Below are 23,101 nucleotides of genomic sequence, written 5' to 3' on the forward strand. Positions count from 1 at the left end.
TCGCTCGGAGCAGGAACATGTCGGACCCCCAGCTGTGCAGCCGGCCCACCGCCAAGCCTCTCCTGCCCAAGTGCTCAGGTGAGTGGCTCCGCCTCCTCCGCTCGCCACACGCCACACGCCACACGCCAGGACTCTGATTCTTTCTGTTTCGCTTGCAGCAGACCTGGTGGATCTCTAGAGACGGACGTGTGTGTTTCTGGTGGAGGAGCATGAGGAGAAGGTTCTTCTCCAGCCGCCCAGACCGTTCACAAGCTCCGCCCCCGACCCCAGACTCTGCAGCATCACCATGGAGAACCTGCCGGCGCCGCCCGCTGGCGTCAGCCGCCGCGTGACGCCCTGAGGTCAGAGCTGAGGTGGAGACTCTTCGGACAGGATGACGGAGGGAATGGACGACCTCTCTGCAGGGCCGGCCCCCCCCCCTGGAGCCGCCTCCCCCACCGGCTCCACGGCTGATGCTGGACGAGTCCCCGAGGAGAAACCTGAGGAGAGGGAGGCAGCTGCTGGTGATGGGGAGGAGGGAGGAGGTGAGGGAGGAGGTGAGGAGCGTCCCGGCGCTGTGGGCCTCGTGGCGCTGCCCGGGACCCCCGGGACCCCCTGCTGTGTGTGTGTGGAGATGGAGCAGATCCGGCGCTGCCTGCGCTCGGAGCGGATCTGCTTCCTGCCGGTCCTGGCGTGTCTCCTCAGCCTGGCGCTCTGCACCGCCGGCCTCAAGTGGGTCTTTGTGGACAAGATCTTCCAGTACGAGCCCCCCACTCACTTAGACCCTAAACGCATCGGGCAGGACCCCTTCATCATCTCAGCGGACCCCCAGCCGGGACGCACCGGGACCCCGGGACGCCCGGAGGTCCTGCTGGAGGACGCGCCCACACGAGGGCCGCACACAGTGACTCAGGCGGATTCCTCTGTGACGCTGAAGTACCACGCTGAGCGGACCCCCGTCCCGACGCAGACCCCGCCCCCCTCCACACAGGAGACCAACGACATCATCGTCCCAACAGTCCGTGAGTACCCAGCACGCCGCCTCAGACAGGAAGTGGTTCTGTGTAACCTTGGACTCAACAAGAGACAAAAACAAGAGAAACTGATCGAGCTGTTTGAGCAGTGGTTGTGTAGAGGTTGTGTAGATGTTGTGTAGAGGTTGTGTAGAGGTTGTGTAGAGGTTGTGTAGATGTTGTGTAGATGTTGTGTAGACGTTGTGTAGAGGTTGTGTAGAGGTTGTGTAGATGTTGTGTAGATGTTGTGTAGACGTTGTGTAGAGGTTGTGTAGAGGTTGTGTAGAGGTTGTGTAGAGGTTGTGTAGATGTTGTGTAGTGTGCGGCAGGAGGAGCAGACACGTTGGGACCTGCAGACGGTGAAGAGCAGGAAACAACACTTCACACATTCCTCACTCAGTCCATGTGTGGCTTCCTCTTGAAATATTAATCATCCATAAACTACGACAGAGACGGATGTTAGAGACGTGAAGTCTGATTAATATCTGAAGTCTGATTAATATCTGAAGTCTGATTAATATCTGAAGTCTGATTAATATCTGAAGTCTGATTAACATCTGAAGTCTGATTAATATCTGAAGTCTGGAAACGTGTGCGTGTTCATCTCCAGTCATGAAAAAGTGAAAATCAATAAATGATGCACGACACAAAGTCCAGGCTGCGGTTCAGAGAGACTTCCTGTTTTCAGTCCTGCTCCATTTCAAGGTCAGATCCTGCTGGAGGCTAATTGATGCCCCCCCCCATCCCTCCGCCGCAGGGTGTGTGTGTGTCTGTGTGTGTGTGTGTGTGTGTGTGTGTGTGTGTGTGTGTGTGTGTGTGTGTGTGTGTGTGTGTGTGTGTGTGTGTGTGTGTGTGTGTGTGTGTGTCTGCCAGCGGCTCGCCGCCATGACGCTGCTGCTGGAGTCACATCACTGAGAGTTATGACTGTCTCTGGGGGGGCTAATTGAAGGGATGGGGGGGGTGGGGGGGGTATTAACCCACTGACTGAACTCGTCCATTAGAGAAGGTTCCTGTCTTCAGATGAGGAACGTGAGGAACCAACACTTGTTCTTCAGAAGGAGAAACTTCCAGACAGATGTTGGTGGAACTCTGGGAAACCAGAACCAGTTCCAGTGTTTCTCATTCAGGTTCTGCTCCTGATCCTCAGGTTCTGATCCTGATCCTCAGGTTCTGCTCCTGATCTTCAGGTTCTGCTCCTGATCCTCAGGTTCTGCTCCTGATCCTCAGGTTCTGCTCCTGATTCTCAGGTTCTGATCCTGATCCTCAGGTTCTGCTCCTGATCCTCAGGTTCTGCTCCTGATCTTCAGGTTCTGCTCCTGATCCTCAGGTTCTGCTCCTGATCCTCAGGTTCTGCTCCTGATTCTCAGGTTCTGATCCTGATCCTCAGGTTCTGCTCCTGATCCTCAGGTTCTGCTCCTGATCTTCAGGTTCTGCTCCTGATCCTCAGGTTCTGCTCCTGATCCTCAGGTTCTGCTCCTGATTCTCAGGTTCTGATCCTGATCCTCAGGTTGTGCTCCTGATCCTCAGGTTCTGCTCCTGATCTTCAGGTTCTGCTCCTGATCCTCAGGTTCTGCTCCTGATCCTCAGGTTCTGCTCCTGCTCCTCAGGTTCTGCTCCTGATCCTCAGGTTCTGCTCCTGATCTCTGGGCCGGACGTGAGAAGCTTCTCTGTGGGTCCAGATCCGAGTTCAGCAGAACCTCATGAAACTAACAAGTTTCAGATCCTCACCTGACACCTGGACCCCCCCCCCCGAGCTGAGAGAGCAGCGTCTGATTGGCTTTGAACAGGAAACCAGAGTGACTCTCACAGTCAGTAGAGGTCAAAGGTCATGACCCTGAGCTGCAGCTACGTTAGTTCACGTGATGAACCAACGATCGACTGTTTCAATCGTTAGATTTTTGAAGGTTTACGTTGAGTTCTGTTCTTACATCTCTTGAAATGATGTGTGTGACCAGCAGGGGGCGACTCCACCGGCTGCTCCTGTAGAAACACTTTTCACTTTATAACGAGTCACTGTCTCTCGTTAATCCAGATGAAGATCATTCGGTCGATTCGAACCCGACGTGAGGTCACAGCAGCAGAGTTATGATATGTCTCAGTTTCTGATGAGTCAGCATCTGCCGTCAACTCAGATTCTGCAAACATCACTTCCTGTCAAATCTGAATCCATCTTCTGAAGGAGCTTCGGTTACAAACAGGAAGTCGAGTGGAAGGAAGGAAACACGGCTGCTTGCACAATGTGGATGAGATACTATTAATGCTGATTATGTTCAGAGCTCATAAAACATTCACATATATGAAAGATGGTACTGTACTCCCACAATGCATTGCATCATGGAGTAATGGAAACAAACCACTTTAAAAGCTGCAGATTCATTTCCTGTAGTTTAAACTGAATCTCGTAACATTAGCACAGATGTAAACGTACAGTCGTTATAATATTTAATACGAACAGTTTCCACTCGTTGTGTTTGAATGTTAAAGTCTGAGGTGAAGCCAGATTGCTCATTTGCATAAGACACACCCCCTTACAAAGTCTGGATGCCGACCTTTCTTTCAAATGCTGGAAGCTGTTGACCAATCAGAGCAGACTGGGCTTCATCTGGAGGGGGGGGGGGTCCTTAAAGAGACAGGAGCTGAACAGAGGAGCAGCAGCAGTGATTCTGAACATTCGAGCATGAAAACATTTTAACACATTAACACACATTAAATCAACATGAACAGAAAACATTTTAAGTGAGTTTTACCAAATATGAAGGCCTTGTTTCCACATCACCTCAAAATTTAAATTGCTGTTTTACAATTTCCCAATCTTTTTTTTTTTTTTTTAATTAATTTTTTTTTTTTGGGAATATTTTATTTTTCCAAATATTTTCACAATGCAAGAGAACATGCAGAGCACTCTACATGACACATTACAGAAAATGACATAACAAAATAAAAAAATACACACATAGATGAAATAAAACTAATTAAATAAATAAAGTAAATAATTCCCCCCACCCAAAGAAAGAAAAAAAAAAGAATAAAGTTGGTGCATAGGATGACACATCACAGAGAAATACCGTAATAACACAATACATAATGTAACTCAGAGCTCTGAATAGTTACAGTCCTATGGTTCCGTTGGTGATGTTTCCATCTATTCACAATTTCTCAATCTTGATACTGAAATTCTTCAGAAATGAATTTCTCACTTGGTTTTGTCTCTTCCTCCAGTTCTCTCCCAGTCAGGGTCTTTTTTTTTGGCTGCTGAAAATCCATCCTCATAAATAAATAACTGAATCAAATGAAAAATTCAAAGGATTTTACAAGCTGATATAAAAAAAATATCAGCTTGTAAAATTCTTTGCATTTTTCATTTGCTATCTCAAAGAAGAACTGGCAACTAAATTTCCTTCCCAACATTTATTCCATCTTTATTTTTGCTAGATTTTGCGACAAATGTTGATAAAAATGTGTTGATTTTTGCTTTGCATGTGAATTATTCATCCTTGTCCCGGAGCTGCTGCTTCCTGTTGTCGGTGCAGATTCCTGCTGCTGCTGCAGTGCTTCTTTAACCTTGAGTCACTGGAGAGAAGCTTCACTGCAGCAGCCGAGCGCTCTGCAGACAAACTGCTCCGGCTCCGCTGGAGATTTCTGATCCACGAGTTCTGTAATAAACACGTGTTTATGGATCAGATTCAGGAAACACACGAGTGTCTCACTTCTCTCTGAGCTGCAGAATCTCTCTTCACTTCTCATCCCTCCATCAGGATTCATCTGAAGTGGCTGATTGTTGCAGTAAGGAAAGTGCTGTGTCATGCTGAGATCAGGAGGCTGCATGTTGGCAACACTCACTGCCCCCCCCCACTGCAGACCACTGCACCTCAGTCAGGGAAAGCTCTCTGTAGTATCAGGTAGTATAGGTATTACATTAGTATTACATTAGTATTACAGACTAGTGACAGCAATAGTTGCAGCAACACGACAGTTTATTAATTTACAACAGAGCAGGAAACAGTCATTTCTTTCTATTTTGTGAGATACTTGTTGAAAACACTTTAACCCTGAGTCTCTGCTCCAGTTGTTTTGTGGTTCAGGAGCTTTGTGAACCCCTGGTGATTGTATTGTGTATATATATATATATATATATATATATATATATATACACAATATATATATATATATGACCATGTATTGGTATCGGCTCCCTCTAAAATCCATCGGACTCTAACAACCTGCAGTCAGAATGTTTTCCAGCTGTAATGAATGAGCTTGGACCTGCTGCACTAACCCCGGTGTCGTCTGCAGCCTCCACCAGCACCACCAGGACCACCAGGACCACCAGGACCACCAGGACCACCAGTACCACCAGTACCACCAGTACCACCAAGACCTCCAGTCATGTGACGCGCTGCAGCGACAGCCAGAGGAACTACTGCGTGAACGGAGGCGAGTGCTTCACCCTGGAGATCACGCCCGGCAGCACCAAGTTCCTCTGCAGGTACGACACCATCATCTCTACCTGTTATTAATAATAACTGTTGTGATGTCATTTCCTCCATGTGCTGAGAATGCGGTTTCTTAAAGCTTCCACCTTGAATCACTGCTTCTTTCACTCGCCACAAGGTGGCGCTGACGACTCAAATTAGCTTTTTATTATAAGTTTCAGTATTTTAATATTGCCACATTTTGATGGTTGAAAATGTAACTGTAATACATTACTTTTTCAAGTATAACCTGGGTTGATTAAAGTTATTTGTTTTTGTAATCTGATTACATAATCTGAACTGCATGCGATCCATTACGACCTCAGGGCAAAGAGGTAAATCACCACGAGGAGTCCGGAGAGTTTTGGGCCTTCGTGTTCTTTCAGGAGACACGAGTCCCGAGGACGAGTTCCCACATGAAGAGCTGCTCTGAGATCAGGTGTCTCCTGGATCCTGTGTGTGTTGTGACTGTGCTCTGGGTGTCTTTGTGCGTTTGTCCATGTGTGTCCACGTCTTGTGTGTAACATGTCAGTGCTGTTTATCTCTTGTCGTTTCATCACCCAGGTGCTTGGCGGGATTCACTGGGCACCGATGTGAACGAGCTGTGCTTAAGACTCAAAACGTCTCAGACCCAAAACGTATGTGAACTCAACTGTATTCAATCCCACATGTCATTGCTGGTGTTTCACCCTCTCATGTTCTCTCCCAGAAACTCTGGAGAGATCCATGTTTCCCTTTTATTGGCTGATCAAATCTGGTGATACAGTCTCCACCGCCCCCCCCCCTGAAGGCTGTAGCTCTCTCTCCTCCGTGGAGCAGGCCACTGAAATTTGCATGTACGTCACATCTCATCCCATCTCAGGCTTGTCTGAAGGTGAAACATAAGCTCCTCCCATTCATCCTCACCTCCATCTCCTCAGAAACCATCGGAGACCTCTCTGGTGATCGGTTTCCTCCACATCACTACTTTGTTCCCAGTGGTCCCCTGTGTCCGAGAAGAACCAAGCAGGACGAGGTTGTAGGTTCTTGAAGATGTTTCACGTCTCTTCAGTGGAGACTGACTGGTTGAGAGTTCTGGATCAAGGATCAAGAACCAAGGCCACAAGGCGTGAGGACTCAGAGACAGAGACAGAGAAGAAGAGTTATCGAGTCGTTAAAGGTTCTTCCAGTCGAACATCACGTCTTTACCAACAGTTTCCATCCAGGAGTTCTGAGCCGAGTGGGAATCTCGATGCCTTGTTCACGGGCTAGGGTTAGGGTTAGGGTTAGGGTTAGGGTTAGGGTTAGGGTAAGGGTTAGGGTTAGGGTAAGGGTTAGGGTTAGGGTTAGGGTTAGGGTTAGGTCGGGTAAGGGTAAGGGTTAGGGTTAGGGTAAGGGTTAGGGTAAGGGTTAGGGTTAGGGTTAGGGTTAGGGTTAGGGTAAGGGTTAGGGTTAGGGTAAGGTCGGCTCACAGAGACACGACGGATGCTAGCCGCGCCTCACATGCTAAGATGCGGAAAGTTAAAGGTGAACAACCAGTGAGACGACCCACATCCACAAGCACAGGAAACATAAACCCTGATAATCAGGTCGCTGGTAACCATGTGCTGTGACGGCTTTGAACATGATGTCACTTCCTGGTGACCCTAAGGCTCTGAGAGGTTAAATACCTTTGGATCTCCACCAGTCAGTAATGAAGGAGGTGAACCTTCACGCCATGTCCTCGGTACGGCCGCAGCTTTTGATTTTATTTTGACGGTCCCTGACTTTCATTAATTGTTATCTGGGAAATCAATGAACATTTTAAAGAACATCTCATCAAGCAATTCTGAAGACATCAGAAAAAAGACAAAGGAAGAGTTGCACCCCCCCGACCTCCTGCCATGTTACCACCCCCCAGGTTTCTATCAGGTCCGGTCTGTGGTCTTTCTGTCGTTCTGATAACAGACCACCAGAGGAAGCATGAGAACATGTCTCCAGGACACCAGGTCCACACGTCTCTGAGCTATGAGCAGGTTGTCCTCACACAGGATGACATCACAGACCGGACCTGAGGGGCCACGACATACATGCAAATTTCAGTCTGCTGCTGCGACAGGATTCAAACCTGCAGAGATCGATGGAGAGCTTTCTCTAAAAGAAGCTTCTCGTACGCTCTCTGTGAGTTGGAGTCTGAGCTGTGAAGGTCCGAGATGACCCCTGACCTCTGACCTCTGGACACGTCTATCTGTCCCTTCCTGCCAACACCAGTGATGACGGCTGTGGGTATTGCACAGCTCTTGTATGAATTAACTCCTTCTCTCTTTCTTCTTCTCTGTTTCTTTTATTTCCTACTCAGGTGTCCAAATGAATTTACTGGTGATCGCTGCCAAAACTATGTAATGGCCAGCTTCTACAGTATGTGCTCCTCCTCTTCAGCCTGCTGGCTCGGGCATGTTCCCCTGGCGGCTCCTGTGCTCCTGTTGCTTTCCCTTCCTCTCAGACCTTTGCTTCATGCAGCCCTCAAACCTTTTGCATGTTCAGGTTTCTCTGTGTTAGTGTTCTCTCTTTAGGATTGTGAGAAGTGCATGTGGTTCTGTAGAAGTTCAAGTTGATTTAGTTCATTTGCATTCCAAACAACCCCAAATACACATGTTAAACCTGAAGACTTCTTATCTTTACCTGGATGCTACAATGTGGCCTTTATTTAAAAACCCATCCCCGACACCCAGAGGAGGCCACGCCTTCTCCTCAGGAGGCCACGCCTTCTCCTCTGGTTCCAACCAGAGATGCTTTTTACCCTAAAAGTTGTTTTATTATTTCTCAGAATGTGTTTGATGATCATATTGAAAGTGACATGAAGTGATGGTGCATGATATCACAGCATGTTGCTGCCTGTGGAGCCTCACACCACCAGCCACTGTTACTCTGATCATCGAGTATGAGTATTTACGACTGGATACAAAGTGAATGATAATGTATTCAAATCGTTTCAGGACAAAATGTCTTAAATATTTCATTTGAGTTGATATTAGTTTTAGTATTTTCAACGTACAGAACTGGTCTAATCAACACTGACATGTCGTCTGTTGCTGTTGAATCGTATCACTTTTGTCAGTGATGTTCTGAGTCTCTGAGGTTCGACTGTTTGAAATCGGACAAAAGTGAGTTTTGTTGAAAAGTAAAAATGAACAGACAGCAGTGAGTTTGTTATCTAAGGATCAGATCAGGTGTGTGTTTGACGTCACATCAGCTGAAGATCTTCAGATCTTTGTTTCTGTCGAGGAGCCGGTGAAACTCAGTCGAGGAACATTAGTATAAAAAGTCTTTGGATGGAATCAAAGAGACAAACAACTGTTTGAGAGCAAAGACCTTCTCAGTATTAGTATGCTGTTCCTAATAAAGTGCTCAGTGAGATTAGATCAGATTAGAGGATCTACAGTTTGGGTTTGTGTAGATCTTTGCTGCATAAGTTTGAAAGAAAAAACAAATGTTAAGTCATCTGTAAAATCCACCTCTCTTTTCTGTGTCACCTCTCTGCACTGACAGAACATCTGGGGATTGAGTTTATGGGTATGGATTGTTCCTTCCTCTTAGTTTGCAGATGTAAGATAAAGCGTTAGACTCTCATCAACAGTGACAGAACCTTTCTCATGTTGTGGGTTCATGGTTGGAATGGTGTGTGTGTGTGCGTGTGTGTGTGTGTGTGTGTGTGTGAGACTATGTTTTAAGATGGACTGTCCTCTTTTTCAGAAGCTGAGGAGCTGTATCAGAAACGTATTTTAACAATATCAGGAATCTGCATTGCACTCCTAGTCGTTGGAATCATGTGTGTGGTTGCCTACTGCAAAACAAAGTAATTCAAGTCACATTTTTACATCTGATTCATAACTTAAAGTTACACATCCTGATTTTATTATAATGTTCAGTAGTGCCCCCAAAAGACCAAAGAGCAGAAGAAGCCTCTGAGCCTCTGGCCAGCAGGGGGCAGGACAGGGAAGCCGTCACCATGGTGACATGAGTCTCACCTGGACTGGTTCACACCGGTTCAGACCTTCACTCAGTCTGGACCTGAACATCAGGTGTGAACGGTTCCTCAGAGCAGAGGAGCAGTTCTGGGTCTGGATCAAACTGAACCAGGTTCTGTTCCAGAGTCAAAACACTCAGTTGTTTAGTTTGGACTTTAGGACCAATCACAGGAAGTAGAGACAGCCTTCAAAAGTGGAAGATTAGACTCCGCCCACCTAGGTGATGACGACAGGACGTACGTTTGTCAGACTAAATTCTTTAGTCCCTAAATTACATCGTGAAACCAGAACTAACAGATCAGAGGAAACATGGAACCAACACAGATCTGAGTTTATTAATAATCACTCAGCAGAACTTTGAACTAGTTTTAAATGTTTCAAAGCTTCTTGGCTTAAACATCTGTTGTCATGTGACGTAGTTCAGTGTCGATTACAATGAATGACAAGAGTTTACAGCTGATACCAACTTTACATGACAAGGTTCGATTCAGAATCAGAAGGTTATTATTATTTATTCGGGTCAAAGGGTGAAACTGCTGAAACTGCAGAAAACTGTGGAACCAGGATTTCATCTCCAGATCAGAAAGTTAGACAAAGACATAAAGTTGGACATCGTCTGCATAGAACTGACCAAGGCTAGTTTGGGGACACTATTGGACACATTAACAATATCATGAAGTGCATTTTGTAATGACCTCAATAAGTAAAAAATATGAATGACCATTACTACAGTCAAGCCTTAATAAGACGAGATGCACTTTGGGGTAAATGTGTGTTGGGTCCGTTTGGAACTCGTCCTCAGATGTTCTGTCCGCTTCTGTTTCTCCACAAACAGGAAGCAGAGGAAGAAGCTCCACGAGCGTCTGAGGCAGAGTCTGAGGAACCAGAGGAACAACAACACCAACGCTGGAATCGGTTCCAACTCTGCGACCTCAGCCCGAGCACGTCGGATTTCTAACTTGCCTCTTCAAGATTTGCAGCTCACCAAAGTACGTGGCTGCTGGTTCGGGTTCGACACAGAGCGGCGTCGCAGCCGGTGGGATCTTCTCATTCATGAGCTGTGGGTTTCTGCTCCTCTGTAGAAATGTAACGGGCCGACTCGGCAGCCTTCAGCCGAGAGGGCGTCGGAGACGAGCTTCTCCCCGAGCAGATGTGAAGCCACAACTCTCACGCACGTGTCCAGCCAGAGGTGAGGACGACCTTCACCAGGACTCGTCAGGTCACACCTGAAACCTCGTCTCCACACCTGAAGAGTTGATTTGAACTGAAACTTTCCCCGTAATTTAAAACAAATCCATCCACACGACCTTTGTTCCAGTGTGTTGTGCAATAGTAGTAGAGTTGACGTTGGCTAATTATTCATAATCATGAAATATGATTATTAAAATAATAAAATTATTTTATTAAAAATAATTTAAAATGATAAGGCTATCACTTAAGAATAGTAAAATAATTAATGAGAAATGATAAGGTTATCCATTAAGAATAGTTAAATAATTAATGAAAAACAATAAAATTATCGATTAAGAAAGATACAATCTGTAATTATTACTTATCGTAGCTGGGAACCACCCTGGTTACAGGGACCAACGAGTCAAACTATAAATATCAGTCTCATTTGATAAATGTTAAATTAATAATCTCAATAGTTAATATTAATGATTATATAATAAACAATGAAGGGTTTTAAGTTCGAGCACAGGCTATCATAATCCAGCTGTATTCACACACATATGCACAAATAATCACAGTCTACAGATACTTTAATTACTAAAGCATTTACTAACCCTAACCCTGATTCATCATTTTAACAAACTCCAATATTTCAAAGATAACAACAGCAGCAGCACTTATCACAATTCAGAAACACATGTGAAACCTGTGGTCTACGTGTGTGTGTGTGTGTGTGTGTGTGTGTGTGTTAATGTGTCTCTCTCTGTGTGTGTGTGTGTGTGTGTGTGTGTGTGTGTGTGTGTGTGTGTGAAAGAGAGAGAGAGAGAGAGGGGAGGGCAAGGCTGATGACGCAGTCACTTGGTGACGTGGTCTGGTCACATCCAAGATGGCGGCCGATAATGATTCATGGAATTATTGGGGCCGGAAAACTCTCAAAATGGTGGTGACTACAAACAAAATGGCGGAGCCGCTTTGGAATTTAGAGCCAGAATGGAGGGCGGGTCTAGAGATAAATAATCTTCTATGGCCGCCGGACCACGTGTGAGACACAAAGGATTCTTTGTTCTAGCTTAGCTTTGGCGTCAAAATGGCGGCGAGATGCGTTCAGGCCCTCTAAATATAGATTTAACTATGTGACGTGAACTGTATAAATACAGATCGGAACGTGTGTGTGGGTAGGTATAGGAGAAGAGAAAGAGAGAGAGAGAGAGAGAGAGAGAGAGAGAGAGAGAGAGAGAGAGAGAGAGAGAGAGCATGCAAGGAAATATCAAAGAAGCTCTTAAAAACCCCGTCAGAGACAAGTTTTACAGGAATGTTATCACTCAGCACCCAAGCGGCGTTGTGTGCTGACGTTTGATCGGTAAAGTCTCTGTAGAGTTGGTCAGACGGACACAGTGCGGCCGGAGGCGCTTCTCACGGCACTTAAACACTGTAACAAAGCCACGCCGTCAAACCGGAAACCGGAAGTGGCGACTCGCCGCGGCTAAACAATGAAACACGGAGGTCTCACAAACAAAAACACTCAAATAAAGACAATGCTAAGTATTAAAACTAGTCTCTGCCCAGACAATTTCGCCTCTTACTGTGACCGTGGTTTCGTGGGGTGCGTGCGCGTTCCGTGCGAATATCCCGGAAGTCCAGTGAAATAAAACGTGGCCTCTCAAGCTCTGTGTCGCTGGTTCCTCTGGGGCAGCGGGCGGCGTGCTGACGGGAGCGGGTTCTTCTTGCTCCTCAGAAGAACGAAGGTTCTTCAGGGAACGGCTGGTTGAAGCCGTTTTGTCGATCGTGTGGGAAGAATAAAAAGTCCGTGCGGAAAATGTCTGAGCTCAACCGTGAGTGAATTTCCTGTTTCGGTCTTTCAAGTTAAAACAGCAAAAAGTCCTATCAAAATAAAATCTGACTGAAGGTAAAATAAAAATTAAAGCAAAGTTTGTGAATCGCCCCCTTTAGCAACTAAATCATCTGGATCGACCTGGAGAGCTCGGGGGAGGTCTTCAGTAAAGAGCTGAAACAAAGGTGGTTATCGCCTCCTTTAGTCACTGGGTGATCTGGTCAGGCCTGAGAGGTCAAGGTTTTACGACCCTTTGTTTAAAAGTCAGATCACTGGGGCCCCCCCCAACAAGTGACTAACAACACTGGAAACTAGGAAACCGATTATTTATCTAAATATCCTGGTTACTGTAAACAGAGTGTAGCTGAGTTTGAGTTTAGATCAGCTGGTCGTCGGCTGCAGAGATCGAACAGGAAGTGGGAGACTCTGAGTTCCAGCCTCTTTGAGTTGAGTGAAGTAGTGATGACAACCCCCCCCCCCCCCCCCTCCCCATGGTTTCCATCCTGTCAGGTCCAAGGTGTCATTGGTTGTTGGAACGACGCCCGTTGTTAGAAATAGCTCACGACACGTTTGTCCTTGAGCTGTGATGGATGAGAGCGCCACCCAGTGGACACAGTTGGGTGGAGTCTGACGTGATGATACTGCAGATTGAGTTATTGATCAGAAGAATTGAAGGAAGTGAACGGTGTCTTTGATAGTTAGAACAATAATAATTCACAGATTTTCTATTTTATGTTTTTGCTCGTCAGATTTGTGTTTGTTGTACAAAGCAAACAGGAGATTTAATAACCTCCATCAAGGAGTTTGTGCAGACGTGAGCGTTCCTGCACCACATCCACCCCCCCCACCCCCCCCTCCTCCATGTTAGCAGATGGGACATGAACCAAACTCAAGAATCAAAGTAGAAGTTAAATAAATGTTTGTAAAGATGTTTCTGTGATTTCAGTTTTTCTCTCTGATGTTTGTTCATGTTTCTGATCCGTTTGGTTTGAATCAGTTATTTATTTGATGATATGGAAACAGGGCGGAGACGTGATGATTGACGGCTGAGGCTCACTCCTGATTGGTCGAGCATCTGTGTGGGCGGGACCTCGTCACCACGGCTCCACCTTCCCTTCTGATCAGACTCTGACTGCAAATGACATCATCACCACAAGATGTCAGCGTTGGTGTCTGAGATATTTGAGCTTCATGTCGACAGGAAGTGAAGACGTGTGGTCGTCTTCACTTCCTGTTTTGTCCACTTTCGTGCGTCAGGCTCAACGTTCCCTGACCGAACTGAACGTAGCTCCAGTTGTTGAATATAAATATTAAAGTGCTGCTGAGGGAATCTTACTTCGAGTTGAGGTCCAGAGTCTGCAGCCTGTCCCCATGGAAACGCCCCCCCCCTGTCTCCGCAGCTGGAGTAATGACTGGAGCGCCACGGTTCTGTCTGACACTGAGTCTGTCTCGGTGATGTCATTGGCGGAGAAGAGCCCGAGCGCCATGCAGGTCGGGGGGGGGGGGCGTCTGAACGCCAGCGGTGGCGCCGGAGACTTAAGTGATGAGATGAGCCGGGTCACAGTCGCCTCGGACAGCGACCGGTCGTGAAAGAACTGAGTGATTTCATCTGTGAACAGGAAGAAAACACAGCCGGAGGAAACACTTCATATTTATTAATTTCCTCTTTTCTCTGGTTTCTACTTATCACAAAATCACTAAAACAGACTGTAAATAAAGATGGACGACATGACAGCTCCCAAAAGTAACTGCACCAGTAGCAGTAACTGTAACGGCTGAAAACAGGTCACGATGCTCCTTCATGTTACACGTTAAAGAAATGTTGCAGCGTTCAGGAAAGTGGGAGGAGTCTGATCGTCCTTTTTCACAGTCTATGACCTAAACCAGGGGTGGACAAACGTTTTGACTCGTGGGCCACAATGGGTTCTAAAACTTGACAGAGGGGCGGGGCCAGGAACAGATAGATGGAGTGTTTTTGTGAACTAATATAAATGACATGGAAAAATCATGACATGAAAGGATTTGGCCTTTACCAAGTAGCAAAGCACTTATTTGCAAGAACATTTAACAAAAACTCGCCTTCAGAGAAAGACTTGCTAGCCTTCGCTATTTCGAATGCCCCCAAAAAACACACCTTGGTAGATGACTCTTTAATCGCAGTTTGTCTGTGAAAAGAAATGTTGCTGAGTCTGTAAATCAGTCGCCACCTCTGAGCTGCAGCCGCCCGTTCTTGCGTTGACTGCTTGCTAGCGTAGTTAGCATGCTTCGTAGCTAAGTGACGCTGATGTTGTACTCCATGAAAACTGCGACAGTTTCTCGGCCTATCAGGCAAACAGCCTTCGATTGGACTTCAGTGAAAAAGTATTTTGTTGTCGACTCCGTGTTAAACTCTCGGCTCATTGTCCACTTCTCGTTTCCTTGATCCTCTCATTTTACAGAAGAGCTCACAGGGCAAAGGGAACAAGTGAAGGGAGATCATGTGACCTTTAGAGCCCGATACACCACACCCCCGGGCAAATTTGATTTAGCTGAAGCTTTTATCCAAAGCAACTTACAATAAGTGCATCAACCCCGAGGGTTCAAACCCAGAACAACAAGAATCAAGACGATTTCTTCAAAAATAAAGCAAAACTACAAAGTGCTATAAGTACGAGACATTAAAGCGCTACTAAATTGTTAGTTTAAAAAAAAAATTTATTAATTTTTTTTAAATTATTATTATTATATTTGGACAAGTTCGGCGGGCCGTACTTTGCCCGTGTCTGATCTAAACATTTAATGAATCATCAGGGAGATCAAATCTGTAAATGCAAAAAGAAATGAATCCGCTGCTCGTGATAAATATCGCTTCAACAAATCACCGCTCCGCCACAAAGCTCCGGAGCCGGAGGTCGGTGCCCTGAGACGAGTCGGGCGATGACCTCATCGTGGTCGCAGACACGATGAGGCCGAGCGGCGGCGGGTGGGGTGGGGGGGGGGGGTCGGGTTCAACGTCTTCAGCTTCTCTGATACAAGGAGGGGGGGGGGGGTGGATTTGGAAACTCAGAGAAGTGAAAGAGACTTAGATACACACGTAAAACCTAAAGTGTAAATAAAGATGGACGAGCGACTCTTCCTCGTCCCATTGGACAAACATGAAGAGAAAATCACTCAGGTGACATTTTGTGGCAATGACGTCATTTGTCACATTGTGTCTTGTGTATTTTAGGGGCGGGGCTTATGAATGAACATTGTGGAACCTGAGCTTTGTGTTGACTTGCTTGTTGTGTGTTGTAGGTTTGTGTCTCTCGTGACCTCTCCGGTGACCCCGGGCTCCCCCCCCTCAGAGGTCTCCGCCCCCCTGTCCAGCCTGGCCGTCTCCAACCCCTCCGTGGCCCTGAGCCCCTCCGGTGAGGAGGAGCGCCCCCTGCTGGTGTCCCGTCAGACGCACACCAGCCGGGACGAGCAGAAGAGGTCGTCTGCTCACTACAACCACGGTCACATGACTCACAGCTTACCGCCCAGCCCGCTGTTCCCCCCCGAGGACGTTCAGTACGACCCCCCCGAGCAGACGCCGCCTGAGATCCACACGAACAACAACGTCAGTGACTGCAGCAGCAAAACAGGCGGAGTCCTCCGTGGTCAGGTGCTGCGTGGCGTGGAGTCCAGGGGGGGGCAGGTGTCGGCTGAGGAGCCTGGGGGGGGGGGACACGCGCCCTTCCTCACCGCAGAGCGAGCTACGGCCCTGCTGCTCCGAGCCGCCGCCGCCGGCAGCAGGACTAACTCGGCGTCGTGTCACGACCACGAGCAGCTGGCGCCCCCCCGACCGGATCCCGTGGCCGTGTGAACGCTGCAGATCCGGGTGTGAGGAAGAGAAACTGTTAGGATTAAACCTTTATTTTCTATAAATTATTTGCTGTGTAAAGACTTTTAAAGATAAACGAGAAATGAAACTTTTATTTTAGAGAAGTAGCGAATAAAGAGTTTTATAAATCCAATGTACAAAGGTGTAGATGTCTTGTAGGTAAAGTGCCATACACGAGTATGTAGCGACGGTCGTTCAGTGCAGAAAAATATCAACGGTGCCTTTCTGTGTGAAACGCTTTAGAAACTGCATCAGAGCAAACTGGGCCATATACTCTCCGTCCTAATCTTCCAGTTAACACGTCAAAATGAAGATGAGAAACTCGCTGGCTGCCTTTAACGTCCTGCAGGTCAAAGTGCACTGATTGGAATCGTTTGCTTGGGAGGCGCATGCTGCTGTCGGTGGTGACGAGCCTGTAGGTGGCGCTCTCTGCAGCCGCCAGTCACCTGAGGACATTTCACTGAAACACTGGACTTCAGCCTGGACTCGTGTGGATGAACAGATGATGAATGAGAGGATGTTTGTGTTCATCACTGGACTTTAGACAAACACATCCGCTGCTGGAGGAGAAGTTTGGCTCTTTAATGTTTCTGATGTTTCCTCTGAGGAGCAGAACACGAACCCACAGATGATTCATTAAAAAGAAAAACGATTCCTGGTTTTTCCCACAAAGCTTTAATTCACCATCTCTGTGCATCACGAGCTCCTCGGGAGAAAAGAGGTTGTTAAGTTTAAACAACTCGTCTTCACAAGCTGCATGAAAACAAACCGAGCGAAAGAATCACACAGAAAAATCCTTCAAATCATTTTAAACCTGCACGTTAATCATAAAAAAGTCATAAAGAAGTCCACCAGCATTTGTTTTTCTTCAGACAGAAACTCTCTCTCTTCACGTGTCACTGATCACATCTTGAAATCATGAATATTCACTGACTGGTGCATTCTGGGGTTTGAGGAAAAGGCTTCATATTTACACCAGGCTTTAATTTGTGCAGTCGTGGATTGTGTGCATTCATTTCTCATTGTGTGTGTGTGTTTTCACTGTCGTTAAAATCTGCCAAAGTCTGTCACCACTTCATGACGCTCTGTAACCATCGTTTCTCAAAGTCTCAGTAACGTAGAATCTGCAGTGAAGAAGAGAAGTACTAACCACGGCCTTACTTCTGTATTTTACAGTAACACTCAGTTTATTTCATATTTATTTGGTAATTCATGCTTATTACCAGCATTTATTACTGTTGCAGTATGTGGTACATACGTTTATATTTTAAAAAAACAAGATTTAAAAGTGTAAGAAACATGTATTTACCTGTTCCACATGGTCATTAGAGCTGAGTAGAAGATTAAAAGTGTCATATTTGGTCACTTGTGTGTAACATGACCCACAATGCTTTGCTTTTAGATGTAGGAGTGTGTTGAAATGATGTAAATACACCATGAAAACCTTCAGCGCTGTGGTTTCTTATTAAATATTCAATCAGCTCGGTGCTTTGAGTCTGAATGTTTCTGATCCACTGAGTTTCTAAAGACTCTTCATTCTCTTTCACATTCCATCACACGGAGCTTTTAACAGAGGATTACATGAACAAACACTCGTGTTATATTTATTATTATTGTTGTGTGTGTGAGAACAACTGTCTGAGTCAGAGTCTCAGTTTCCTGGATCTTCTCCTGCAGCCTGTGAACCTTCAGAGTCCATGTGAGAAGGTCCGAGTGTGAGGGACGTTCTGAGTTCAAGCTCTTTCACTTCATTAACTTCAGGTTCCTTCAGAGTTCAAAGACGCTGCTGAACAAAGAGATTTAAAGTGAAGTCGGTTGAAATCGATTGAATAAAGAAGAGTTTAATTTAAACCTAAGCTGGTTTGTATGAAACAGACACATTGTTTATCTGTTTTATTTTGAAGGTCCTAACTAGAAGTGGCAGCTTGTTCAATCTGACCCCTCCTCCTCCTCCTCCTCCTCCTCCTCCTCCTCTGTTCATCCACTCTCTGCTCTGACCATGAATCTGAGTCTCCTGTCCGTCCTCTCCGTCCTGGTCCAGCTGTGTCTCTCTGTGGACCCGTGTCCAGCAGCGTGCCGGTGTGACCTGGACCTCCTCAGCGTGTCCTGTGTGGGAGCCGAGCTGTGGCCCCGGTTCCACTCCAGCACTCAGGAGGTGTAAGTGAAGCTGCTCCGAGTCCGGCCTCGGCTCCCGGAGCTCCAGTCTGAGATGTGCTTGTGTTGCAGGTGGCTCGTGGGATCCAGACTTTCCTCTGTTCCTCAGAACGCCTTCGTCCACCTGCTGAACATCTCCCACATGTAAGACTCTCTGAGCTTCACACTGGGACCTGAGCACACACCTTCTTCATGTTGGGCCTTGTGTTTCCAGATACATCTCTGAGGACCATTCTTTAAGGCGCCTGGAGAGACATTCTTTCCACAACCTGTCCAGACTCACACACATGTAAGTAACACTTCTATTAAAGCACCACTGTGTCACTTTGTGTGAGCAACAGCGCCCCCTGTGGCCACACATGCTGATCAACTCTATATATCTAATTAAACAAGTAGGAAGAAAATCTAGAAGTTCTAGAAGGAAGTTTGTGAAAAATTATACTCACTACAAATATGTGTGTGTGTCTCTGTATGTGTGTGTATGTGTGTGTGTATGTGTGTGTGTGTGTGTGTTTGTGTGTGTGTGTGTGTGTGTGTGTCTCTCTCTAACAGACAACTAACTGGCATCAGAACTCTGTCGTTCATCCACCAGGAGGCGTTTAAGAATCTTCCTAATTTAACGTACCTGTAAGTAAATGTGATTTTCTTGCTTGTAGATGTTTTATATAAGATGTAGTGTGTGTATAACCACAAAGTGTGTGTATAACCACAAAGTGTGTGTATAACCAGTGTGATTGTGTGCTTTGTGTGGACACAGTGGGATCAGTAACACAGGCCTCACCTCGTTTCCTACACTTCATCATATTCAATCCACTCAAGAGGATTTTATTCTGTAAGTTGTCAAGTTGTTTAGAGCTGAACTGTGTGATTGTGTAACTGTTGCCGACCCTGTGCTGCTGGTGTTTGGTTCCCAGGGAGATCGTGGAGAACATGTTCATACAAACCATTCCTGCTAATTCCTTCACTGGGATCAGTGACAACGCTCTGACCGTGTGAGTTCAGCTCCAGGTTGTATCTGTCCAACCATCTGAAGCCAGATGAAGTCACGAGTTGTATCATTGTTGTGTAGATGTGGATTGTGTGTATGTGGATGTGAAGTGTGTAGTGACCTCACGTGTGCTGCTCTGGTTCCAGCCTGTTGAACAGTAACGGTGTGAAGGAGATCCAGAGCTACGCCTTCAACGGGAGCCGGCTGGAGGAAGTGTGGGTCTACTCGAATCTTAATGAGGAACTCACCTCTTGTTGATATTTCTAATTGGCTGTTCGGTTGATTTGAAATGTTTTGATGAAGTTTCATTGGACGATTGGATCAGTGATGATTTGAAAAGCTGAGATCTTTGTCCTTCCTCCAGGTACCTTCACAGGAATGTGGATTTGGAACAAATCGATGAATTTGCCTTTTACGGTGTCATTCATGGCCCGACTCACCTGTGAGTCAAACATGTGCAGAGAAGAAACCAGTACATGTTACTGGTGTTTTCTTAAGTCACATATTATTGTTGCACTAAACAGTAGCTTTATTTTGAAAAGGCCTGATGTCTGATGAATGGATGTGAACTCTTTGTGTCAGGGACCTTTCAGAAACCCGGGTCCGCTCTCTGCCTTCGAGGGGCCTGCAGACCATTGAAAAGCTCCGGGCTGAGAACACTTGGGCTCTTAAAGTGCTGCCCCCCCCCAGCGTCTTCCTGCATCTGCAGAGCGCCGAGCTGACGTTCCCCAGCCACTGCTGCGGCCTGCAGCTGCTGAAGAGATGGAGGGGGTGAGGCGGAGGAAAGAAAGAGTTGGGAAACTTCTCCTCCTGAGTTGGTCCTTTAGATTCCAGACGAGCCTCAGCTCCTTGAGAACATCAGCTGCTCAGCAGGAGAAGATTCAATCTGTTTCTCACTTTATCAGAAAACTTCCTCAGTTCTGATCTTTAATGATATACAATGATATACAACAGGGGTTTTCAACCGGGGGTCCGCGGCCCCCTGGTGGTCCGCGGCGGCATTGCAGGGGGTCCGCGAAATTCGCTTTGATATTTCAACACATTTCCAGATTACTCTTGAATATCTAAAATAAGAAAAATATGTCTAAAATAATATAAAGGTGCTGGTGATCGTGAGGTTAAACTTAAGTAGGCCTCAATTGTTCGTGTGATATTGTATGATTATGATTTGTGACATATTCTGCCTCACTTGTAGCCCCAGTTTATGTTGATTGTTATTGATCACCGTTACTTTAACGTTCTCTCAACATGTCAGATACACGTCTGTACATTTAAGTCATGAACGTTATATAATGATGTTCATATGGTTCTGAGATGCAGTACAACTACAAACTGCATTTTAATTTTGTTTTCAATTCTTAAGCACTGAAAATCAACCGTTTTTGTTGTTTTTTACACACATTTTTCTAGATTTGTTTGAGGTTTTCAAATAAAACCAACATGGAAAACCAAATGTTAAAACTTCCTTCTATCCACACACACATACACACACATACACACACACACACACACACACACACACACACACACACACACACACACACACACACACACACACACACACACACACACACACAGATTACTGTCTAGTCAGAATCGTCTCTGGGACAAAACCAGTTGAAAACCCCTGATATATAATGATATAAAATGATATATAATGATACAGATATCAAAAAGAGGAAGAGCAGTATGAAACAAAACCGGAGGATAAATTACTGTGATGAAGTTCTGATGAAACATTAATAATAAGAACAATCCAATTCATTGAAATATAAAACGTACTTCACGTTTCACCCGATCCACTTCCTGTTGAGGATCGACTTGGTTCTGAATCCGATCTCTTCTGTGTTGCAGACACACGGAGGCGGTCTTCTGTAACCTGAGCCGCGGCGCTCTGGAGAAGCTGCAGGCGTCCTCAGCCGCTCTGCCTCAGGACTTCCTGGGTCCTGACCACGACCCCCCCACGTGTGCCAGCGCGCCGCCTCAACCCGACGGCGTGTTCTACGTGGAGTTAGCGACGCAGCGTCTCGCGGACGGGTTTGACTTCTCGCTGTGTAACGAGCTTCACGCGGAGGTGGGCGGCCCCCTGTGCACGCCGCTGCCCGACGCCCTGAACCCCTGCGAGGACGTGATGAGTCAGAGCTTCCTGCGGGTGCTGGTGTGGCTCGTCAGTCTTTTGGCCATCTCAGCGAACCTCCTGGTGATCTTCATCCTGCTGAGCAGCCGCCAGAAGCTGTCCGTCACCCGCTTCCTCATGGGTCACCTGGCGTTCGCAGACTTCTGCATGGGGACGTACCTGCTGCTCATCGCCTCCGTCGACCTCTACACGCACTCCCGCTACTACCACTACGCCATCGCCTGGCAGACAGGAAGTGGCTGTAACCTCGCGGGGGCGTTATCCCTGTTTGCCAGTGAGCTGTCCGTGTACACGCTAACTTTAATCAGCCTTCAGCGCTGGCACGCCATCTGCTTCGCCATGAGGCCAGACCGGAGGATGAGGCTACGCCACGCGGCCGTGCTGATGCTCGCCGGCTGGTTGCTGTGCGTGCTGCTCGCTCTGCTTCCTCTCGTCGGCGTGAGCAGCTACCAGAGGGTGAGCATCTGTCTCCCGATGGACACGGAGACGGCGGCTGCTCAGGCGTACGTGGTCTCCGTGCTGATGCTTAACGTCACGGCGTTCCTGGTGGTCTGCTTGTGCTACCTTCACATCTACTGCATGGTCCACAACCCGCAGCACCAGTCCAGCCGCTGCGACACCAGCATGGCCAAGCGCATGGCCGTCCTCGTCTTCACCAGCTTCCTGTGTCTGGCGCCCATCTGCTTCTACGGTCTGTCTGCAGCTTTCCAGCGACCTCTGATGACCGTCACCGATTCCAAGGTGAGACTCCAACTGATCCAGACTTCTGAGTGAGAAGATAAGTTCTGATTCCTGTTTGCTCCTCAGGTTCTGCTGGTTCTCTTCTACCCTCTCAACTCCTGTGCTCACCCGTTTCTATACGTGATCCTGACAAAAGCCTTTCACCGAGACATCCTGGTGCTGCTGAGCCGGGTGGGCCTGTGTCCGTGGAGAGCACATCTCTACTGAGGAGCCCCCCCCCCCGGGTTCAGGACCACCAGGCTGCCGGCCAATGGGATCACTCTGTTCATGTGGTTGTAGATTTGAGGAGCAACATTTTCTCTCCTATATAAGGTTGAAGCGAAGCCTCTGTTGTTTATCAGAAAACCTTGAGTTAGAGGATAATGCTGAACTGTAGATCAGAGAACGAGACCTAGAGGGCGCTGTCCCTCAGTAAAAGTTAAAAATGTTGCTTTAATGCCTCGTTTTTTAATTTGCTGGGTCCAAATCCAGTCTGAGGGTTTTCATATTCAGAAATCAATTTGTGTTTGCAAAGAAATCCTGAATTTCACACAATTTCCTCCACATTACTGTGTGTTTATTGCTATGGTTACGCCTTCTGTCCAGACCCTGAACCAGAGACTTGTGTAAACTGGTCTCGTTTCAGTTTGAAATCTCTGGGTTTGTGTTTCAGTCTGAACAGAAACTGAGACTTTAGTAAACAATGACGCAGACGTTCTCTTCCTGATTGGTTCTCATCAGTCACATGACTCGACGACCAGCGGTGAACACACAGCGTCGCTAACACTTCCTGTCAGTTACTAA

General features: G+C 46.8%; 2 protein-coding genes across 2 annotated transcripts; both read left to right on the forward strand.

The window, feature by feature from the left end:
- Positions 1–17: 17 nt before the first annotated feature.
- nrg1 (neuregulin 1) lies at positions 18–16,280 on the forward strand. Its single transcript, XM_061075666.1, has 10 exons — positions 18–78; positions 525–1,109; positions 5,286–5,478; positions 7,782–7,840; positions 8,972–8,995; positions 9,176–9,278; positions 10,286–10,439; positions 10,533–10,639; positions 13,855–14,037; positions 15,686–16,280. The coding sequence occupies exons 1-10, from the start codon at positions 18–20 to the stop codon at positions 16,278–16,280; spliced, it is 2,064 nt and encodes a 687-aa protein (XP_060931649.1).
- A 2,017-nt stretch (positions 16,281–18,297) lies between these two features.
- Positions 18,298–22,525, forward strand: LOC133003257 (thyrotropin receptor-like). Its single transcript, XM_061072930.1, has 10 exons — positions 18,298–18,455; positions 18,667–18,741; positions 19,005–19,079; positions 19,210–19,284; positions 19,367–19,444; positions 19,587–19,655; positions 19,805–19,882; positions 20,023–20,211; positions 21,295–22,318; positions 22,385–22,525. Exons 1-10 carry the CDS (start codon positions 18,298–18,300, stop codon positions 22,523–22,525), a joined length of 1,962 nt encoding a protein of 653 aa, XP_060928913.1.
- Positions 22,526–23,101: the final 576 nt, after the last annotated feature.

The sequence above is a fragment of the Limanda limanda genome, chromosome 1 (genome assembly GCF_963576545.1).
Source record: "Limanda limanda chromosome 1, fLimLim1.1, whole genome shotgun sequence".
NCBI classification, from domain to species: domain Eukaryota; kingdom Metazoa; phylum Chordata; class Actinopteri; order Pleuronectiformes; family Pleuronectidae; genus Limanda; species Limanda limanda.